At 47.9% G+C, this 8,661-nt stretch overlaps 1 protein-coding gene across 1 annotated transcript in view; it reads right to left on the reverse strand.

Moving 5' to 3' along the window:
* Nucleotides 1–8,439, reverse strand: part of sugp1 (SURP and G patch domain containing 1) — a 28,489-nt gene extending 20,050 nt beyond the window's left edge. Inside the window, exons 1-5 of the mRNA XM_067968563.1 lie at nt 8,376–8,439; nt 5,325–5,526; nt 4,441–4,535; nt 2,108–2,350; nt 899–1,022 (exon numbers count right to left, since the gene is read on the reverse strand). Of these exons, the coding sequence (XP_067824664.1) occupies nt 899–1,022; nt 2,108–2,350; nt 4,441–4,535; nt 5,325–5,526; nt 8,376–8,397 (686 nt within the window). The 5' untranslated portion in view covers nt 8,398–8,439. The remainder of the gene's footprint in view (nt 1–898; nt 1,023–2,107; nt 2,351–4,440; nt 4,536–5,324; nt 5,527–8,375) is intronic.
* Between the last annotated feature and the right edge of the window lie 222 nt (nt 8,440–8,661).

Below are 8,661 nucleotides of genomic sequence, written 5' to 3' on the forward strand. Positions count from 1 at the left end.
TTGCATTTCCCCAACTGTACTACCATCAGGCAGGTTTGGAGAGCAGGGTCGGGAGGTGGGTGGCAGGTCTATAAACACTGGCACCGACTCAGACCGGGTCTATAAACACTGGCACCGAGACAGGCCGGATCTATAAACACTGGCACCGAGACAGGCCGGATCTATAAACACTGGCACAGAGACAGGCCGGATCTATAAACACTGGCACCGAGACAGGCCGGATCTATAAACACTGGCACTGACACAGGCCGGATCTATAAACACTGGCACCGAGACAGGCCGGATCTATAAACACTGGCACCGAGACAGGCCGGATCTATAAACACTGGCACCGAGACAGGCCGGATCTATAAACACTGGCACCGAGACAGGCCGGATCTATAAACACTGGCACCGAGACAGGCCGGATCTATAAACACTGGCACCGACACAGGCCGGATCTATAAACACTGGCACCGACTCAGACCGGGTCTATAAACACTGGCACCGAGACAGGCCGGATCTATAAACACTGGCACCGAGACAGGCCGGATCTATAAACACTGGCACAGAGACAGGCCGGATCTATAAACACTGGCACCGACACAGGCCGGATCTATAAACACTGGCACCGAGACAGGCTGGATCTATAAACACTGGCACCAACACAGACCGGATCTATAAACACTGGCACCGAGACAGGCCGGATCTATAAACACTGGCACCAACACAGACCGGATCTATAAACACTGGCACCGGCACAGACCGGATCTATAAACACTGGCACCGACTCAGACCGGATCTATAAACACTGGCACCGGCTCAGAACGGATCTATAAACACTGGCACCAATGCAGACCCTGGACCTGTTTTATTCAAGCTACATTACTGGCTGATTCAGGAGGCAGATGATACTCACGAGAAGGCGGGGTTATCTCTGTTGTTCTGAATGGCGAGCTTCTCGACCTCGTGACCCCCGTCCGCCACGTATTTCGCCAGCTTCTCGGCGACACTCCGGATCTCCGGGTCGTCTGGGGGTGAAACTTTAAGCAGGCTATCAGTACTTGAGTTCAACTCACACACCCAACAGTCAACAGCCAAACAAGGTCTACAAGCGTGGATGGGTAAGAGCAGGATACAGGGAGAGGTGTGGGTTAAACGAAGGAGGAAGCCAATGTTGAGAACACTAACAATGTAAATCACTCAATGCAGGCACTGGGTGATCGTTACTTACAGGAGAATACAAAGTACTCCCCCCTCACCTCCCCATACACTCCAAGAAATGCTCCTTCAATGTCTTGATGTATAAAGTCATTGCCTGTTGTGCTACAGACTCATACAGACCAGAAGGTCTCAAGTTTGATACCCAGGCTATGCTGTTAGCTGATCTCACCCCGCGGAGCTGTTGAGGTGCTACAATTGGCCTCAGCACCTCTAGGGAGGGGAAAAAAAATCAGCTACGGGATCTTTTTCGTCCACCTGTGAGGGCAGACCTCTCATCCGAAAGACGGCCCCTCCGACAGGGCAACACTCCCTCAGTACAGCACTGGAGTGCCAGCATAGATTATGGGTTCAAGTCTCTGGAGTGGGACTTGAACCCACAACCTTCTGACTTAGAGGCGAGAGTGCTACCACTGAGCCAAGGCTGACATATGGCTTGGCCCAAAATGGATACCGACCCCAGACTGATGAGGTTGCCATACCCATTATCAGCAGCATCACCCATTGACAAGAAATGACCCAAAATGGCAAATGCCCACAGGCTCGATAAGAAAGGACAAAAACTAAGAATCACCCCTACAAGTTAGGCTTTAACTCTTGCCCTGCCCCAACAGCACTTCCATGAAGGAATCACTTCTTACTGAAGCCCTTCCCCTACAGTGCACCTCTCCTATAAAGGACTGACGGGTAAAGTGATGCTCGATCTGGCCATGGTGCTAACACTGTGCTGACGTGTATCACATTTGCTGTTTGTGGGAGCTCGCAGTGAGCAAATTGACTGCCATGTTTCTAACATTAGAAAGAAAACAAAATGTTCTCTCAGAGAACCTCTCAAATTTCAGCTAAAGTCTTTATTCAGCTGCTAAATTCGAGCACACAGTATCGCAGTTTAGACAATACAAGTTACCTTTCACTTCCGCCCACTGCTCAAGATCCTCATCCTCCTCCTCTTCATCATCTGGCGATTGGAAGACGCTGGGGCGGGCTGCGAGTGGCGTCTGCTTGGCGTGCGTGTAGTTCTTCATCTGGCCCAGTGTGCTGCCCAAAGAGCTCACTCCCAGGCCGGGCCGCTTCCCGATCAGAATCTGCTTCCTCTGTGCCTGGGTCCCCGAGGGGCTGGTGGAGTTGCTGTTGTTGCCAGTTGACGCCCCTTCAAGAAAAAAAATCCATGAAACGGGGATCAACAGGTCACACGTTGCAATCGAAGACCAACTTATTTAATTCAAAAGCATAAATCAGGAAGTTACATTGCAAGTTAAACTCCTGAGTTATTGCCTTATCTGAATTCCAGGAATAACATTCCAAACTCCTACCCACCCTCCGAAATGGTTGAATCTGCAGCTCACTGAAGACGTCCTAACACTAGGATATTTCAACAACTAATTCATGCTTAAATTAATCGATCTTCTGTGGTGTTCCACACTGGGAGTGAAGACCAAGTGAAGCAGGGTTAGAGGGCGGGGGATAATCAGAAGCGAGAGGTTATACCTATCAGGTAAAACTGAACAGGCTGCGGCTCTTTTCTCCAGAAAAGAGAAGGCTGAGGGGAGACCTGATAGAGGTCTTTAAAATTATGAAAGGGTTTGATAGCGTAGGCATGGAGATGTTTCCACTTTGGAGGAGACCAAAACAGGGGTCATAAATATAAGATAGTCACTAATAAATCCAATAGGGGATTCAGGAGAAACCTCTTTACTGGTGAGAATGTGGAACTCACTACCACATGGGAGTAGTTGAGGCGAATAGCATAGATGCATTTAAGGGGAAGCTCGATAAACACATGGGGGAGAAAGGAATAGAAGGATATGGGGATAGGGTGAGATGAAGTAGGGAGGGAGGAGGCTCGTGTGGAGCATAAACACCAGCACGGACCAGATCGGCCGAATGGCCTGTTTCTGTGCTGTCAATTCCTTGTAATTTTATGTAATTGGACCAGTCGTGCAGGTGTAGCTCAGTCCCCATTTTATAAAGTCACACATTCTGTTTTTATTTTTATATTTCCATTATAAATTTCCATGTTCACATTTATAATGCAGACTCGTCACACTGTAATTACTCCCTCCTGCCAGTGGTGGCAGGAGAGTGTAATTACACAACGACAAGCTCACACTGGCAGATTCCATTATCAACATGGACACAGGAATTTCAACTCCAAATGTAGACAAACAGAAGGCTTTTACTATATTATATAGATGTTGTTTCATCCCCCAGTTTTCTGCCCTCCTCACCTGAAGGCACTGAATCAGAGTGGGGTACTGAGATGAGCTTCCGACAATATATCCACTCCATCCCCAAGACCGCCTATTTCCACCTCTGTAACATCGCCCGTCCCCGTCCCTCCCTCAGCCCATCTGCTGCCAAAGTCCTCATCCGTGCTTTTGTTACCTCCAGACTGGACTATTCCAATGCTCTTCTGGCCGGCCTCCCATCTTCCACCCTCCATAAACTTGAGCTCATCCAAAACTCTGCTGCCCCGTATCCTAACTCGCACCAAGTCCCGTTCACCCATCACCCCTGTGCTCGCTGACCTACATTGGCTCCCAGTCAGGGAATGCCTCGATTTTAAAATTCTCATCCTTGTTTTCAAATCTCTCCATGGCCTCGCCCCTCCCTATCTCTGTAACCTCCTCCAGCCCTACAACCCTCCGAGATCTCTGCACTTCTCCAATTCTGGCCTTTTGCGCATCCCCGATTTTAATCGTTCCACCATTGGTGGCCGTGCCTTCAGCTGCCTAGACCCTAAGCTCTGGAATTCCCTCCCTAAACCTCTCCGCCTCTCTCTCCTCCTTTAAGATGCTCCTTGACCAAGCTTTTGACCACCTGTCCTAATATCTCCTTTTGTGGCTTGGTGTCAAATTTTGTTTGTTAATCGCTCCTGTGAAGCACCTTGGGACGTTTTACTACGTTGAAAGCATTATATAAATGCAAGTTGTTGTTGTTGGTGGTGATGGTACAGTTTCTGAGATATCAGCTGCCCTCCAGAACCTCACTCGAGTGGCCATTCTTCATGTGTGAGCCTGGACAGTGCTTGGAAAGTGGGAGCGAGGGAAATCACAGTCATGCCCAATGGAGTCACTGAACAGCAGTCAGGAGAGGGAAGCCAGTCTGATTTTCCCACTCCCGACCAGGAGCACTGAGATAACCATGTTTCACCCAACTGCTGCTCCTTCAGAGATCTGTTCTGTGTGGCTCACATCTCTACACTAAGTCAACCCGCCTCGCCTCCCCCCCTCTCCTCACCTGTACTCGCTTTCTCCTTCTGCATCTTCAGGAACTGCTGCAGGAAGCTCCCGTCATTGGCAAACTTGTTGGATGTGTTCTTTTGGTCGTTATCCCTGCAGAATAATTAGAATGACCGTGAGTTCCAGACAAAGCAGCAAAAGCAACCCCGGGCTGAACACAAAAGTCTCAGAGTTCAACTAGATTGTTCTGAAAATATACTTTGCGCACAACAAATAAAATGGCAATCCAAAATCACAAAATACAAGCAGAAAAATCGTTAGGAATGATGTCCATTTGAGGATGCGTCAGGGTAACTGGGCTGTGAAGGAGGTCACACACTGCCCTTGGGTTCAAATCCAACCTAGCCGATGGCCAATGGGTTGAAAGTCTCCTCTCTGTGTTGACTGTAAAGGTCCTATGTGAAATGAGTTGGCCAGTCTCAGACGAGTTCCCAGTGGAGAGGAACAATAGCAATAAAAAAACACACCTAATTCGGCAATCAGGAAGCCATGGGATGGCTGGTGTGGAATAACAGAAATGCTGCAGTGGGAGGCGCTTGTGAAGTTGGGATGAGGCATATTAACGGGACAGTGTAGAGGGAGCTTTACTCTCTATCTAACCCGTGGTGTACCTGCCCTGGGAGTGTTTGATGGGCCAGTGTAGAGGGAGCTTTACTCTGTATCTAACCCGTGCTGTACCTGCCCTGGGAGTGTTTGATGGGACAGTGTAGAGGGAGCTTTACTCTGCATCTAACCTGATGTGGTAATGATTGATGCGGACACTGGGAGGCTGAAATGAAATGCATTTTATTTCCAGTACTAACATCCCTCATTTCAATGAGCACAAAGCAAAAGTGAAGCCAACTGCATGCTTGTCAGTGAGAAGCATTAACCAGCACGTACTGAGCGGGAGCCGCTTGCAGCTTCGTGAAGCTGTCCTTTTTCGCCTTCTCCATTTTGGCCTCGATTTCCTTTTTCTTCTGTGCTATCAGTTCCTCTTGTTTCATTAGATTCACATACAATTTATTGGGTCTGTTAGAGGAGCCCAGACGCTCCAGACTAAAGGAACGCTCACCGCTTGACTTGGTGGCCCCACTGGCCTTTCCTGCAATAAGAAAAAACAAAACACACAAAACTATCAATCCAGGAAATATTTACAAGAAGGGAAAAAGGCAAAGCTAATCTCAATTGACAATCTGTTCAGTGCAGCACAATGTAAAATATTCCAATCCCCAACATCAACCTCTGCTTTCGAACACTCAAACACACTCAGTCGCTCTCAAACTCCAGATGCTCTCACACGCACACAGTCACTACTTTTAAGTTCTGCACTGCATCTAATGTTCCAGAAACTTTCACACAGGAATGAAGAACACTCTGAAGACTAAGTGACGTGACCTACCTCTCCTTTAATCTGTGCACTGCCCTCTTGTCCAGTATCATCACTGGGCTTAGTGTAATGGTAACAATACATTCGAATGATATACAATACATTTCTTCTGTGACGCAATTAATCCATCCCCTCACATTCATCTCACTCCCAATGACAGACCTGTACCCACCAGTACGGTACCCCAGTATTATATAGTGACAGACCTGTACCCACTAGTACTGTACCCCAGTGTTATATAGTGACAGACCTGTACCCACCAGTACTGTACCCCAGTGTTATACAGTGACGGACCTGTACCCACCAGTACTGTACCCCAGTGTTATATAGTGACAGACCTGTACCCACCAGTACTGTACCCCAGTGTTATACAGTGACAGACCTGTACCCACCAGTACTGTACCCCAGTGTTATACAGTGACAGACCTGTACCCACCAGTACTGTACCCCAGTGTTATATAGTGACAGACCTGTACCCACAGTACTGTAACCCAGTGTTATACAGTGACAGACCTGTACCCACCAGTACTCTTCCCCAGTGTTATACAGTGACAGACCTGTACCCACCAGTACTGTACCCCAGTGTTATAGTGACAGACCTGTACCCACAGTACTGTAACCCAGTGTCACAGTGACAGATCTGTATCCACCAGCACTGTACCCATTATACAGTGACAGACCTGTATCCACCAGTAGTATCCCAGTGTTATACAGTGACAGACCTGTACCCAATACTGTACCCGTGTTATACATTTACAGACCTGTACCCACCAGTACTGTACCCCAGTTATACAGTGACAGACCTGTACCCACCAGTATTCTTATAAAGGATGTAGACTCCACACATGATGGCACCCACACTCAGCTTCTCATAGGTTCTGAGAGCTACAAGCAAGCGGCAGTACAAAACATGTCCCTCAGTACGCTGCTAAAAGAAAGGGAGAGCGGGGCCCTTGAACTCTGCTCTCCCACTGCCCCACAAACAACATTAAAACACCCGTCCGGATGTCTTATGGGAGTTCAGGGGCTATACCAAGTGATGTTTGGGTCTCAGGAACCAGGAGTTAAGTGACCACACCAACACCAGTAAAACACCAACCATCCCACAAAAGACTGCCCACTGCCCCTGCGTAAGCACCACCACAGGTCCCCCATAGTAGGAGAGGCAAACTAGCACAAGATAGGAGCCACAAGGACATTCTTCCACTGCACCGGGCACCACAAGCAAAGCCAACAGCAATCATGGGCGAGAGTACAGACGCTTCTAACCATTCATGCCCAATTAAAAGAAAGAAAAGACTTGCATTTATATAGCAGCTTTCATGACCTTAGGACGTTCCAAAGTGCTTTACAGCCATTGAAGTACTTTTGAAGTGTAGTCACTGTTGTAATGTAGGAAACGGGGAAGCCAATTTGCACACAGCAAGATCCCACTGACAGAAATGTGAAAATGATCAGAGAATCTATTTCTAGGTGCTGGTTGAGGGATAAATATTGGCCAGGGCACCAGGGAGAATTCCCCTGCTCTTCTTCGAAATAATGCCATGGATCTTTTACGTTCACCTGAGATGGCAGACTGAGGCCTCGATTTAACGTCTTATCCACAAGACGGTACCTCCGTCAGTGCAGCACTCCCTCAGTGTACTGGCAGCGTCAACCTAGATTTTGTGCTCATGTCCCTGGAGCAAACCCCTCTCGCAAGAGTGCTCCCACTGGGCCACAGCTGACACCATCCTTCTCCCATGTGGCCACTACTTAGAAAACACCCTGATCCTTTCCACTGCACTAAAATAAAAACAGAAAATGCTGAAGAAGATACACAACAAGTCAGTCAGTAGCTGTAAAGAGAAAAGGCAGGCTACTGACATTTCAGGCATGTAACTCTTCATCAGAACACTAAGCCAACAGACTCATTGTATCATTCAATGCTGCAGCAAATGCTGTACAAGCAAAATGTATAACACTGGCCAACACATAAACAAAATTAAAATTGTTCAAAAAAAGTGTGACATAAAATGAGGGCAACTCTGACATCCAGATCTGTGAACAATGAGGGAAACAAATGGTGAGATCTACAAATAGCACTAGTGAAAGACTGTGGCTGCACTTCGAAACACACTGCAGGCTATTCTTAAGAGCGCTTACATATCAAAGTAGGTGACATTTTTTTTAAGATGGGATGAGTGACAGCTCCTGGAGACTGGACAACCCTGTAACAGGAAAATGAATGCCAAGACAACCAGGAATTAGCCCCCTCCCCAACTTGGGCCATAGTAAGGGGAGGGGGGAGGGGGGTTATGCACTTCAGGTCAATGGGAAGAGGACAGTCAGTGATGCAAAACTAAAGGAAGGCCGCACCTTTAACTGGGGCTAATCTGAATCCTCTGCCCTCTTGGAAAGCAGGTTATCACCCCCCCCAATTGGGGCTAATCCCTCCTCCTTCCATATTTTTACTTTAGTGATGAGATAGAAAGTGCACTTGGTCAATGAAAGATTGGCCCCGATTCTGGAGGCTCCTGCCCTTTGCTGAGGGGCCATTACCCCCTCCCCCCCCCAACACCCACCTGCATCGCCCTCCATCGCCATGGCTTCATATCCTTCTGATGTCACTTCCGGCTCACCAGACAATAACCGTCACCCGACCGGAAGCTGGCTCTCTCTTCGCAAGGCATTCTGGGGGTTGTAGTTTCCGCTATTCTTCACATCAATGGCGGGAGACGGGGATAAAACTACAAAGCCGTGGGTGGACGTGTTTAATCCAGAAAATGCCAGAAACCGGGTTGTAATTGTGTATTTATTCATTAAAAGACATTGAGGCGCGAAATAAATAGATTTTTTTTAAAAAAAAAT

Source organism: Heptranchias perlo, chromosome 29, assembly GCF_035084215.1.
Source record: "Heptranchias perlo isolate sHepPer1 chromosome 29, sHepPer1.hap1, whole genome shotgun sequence".
NCBI lineage: Eukaryota > Metazoa > Chordata > Chondrichthyes > Hexanchiformes > Hexanchidae > Heptranchias > Heptranchias perlo.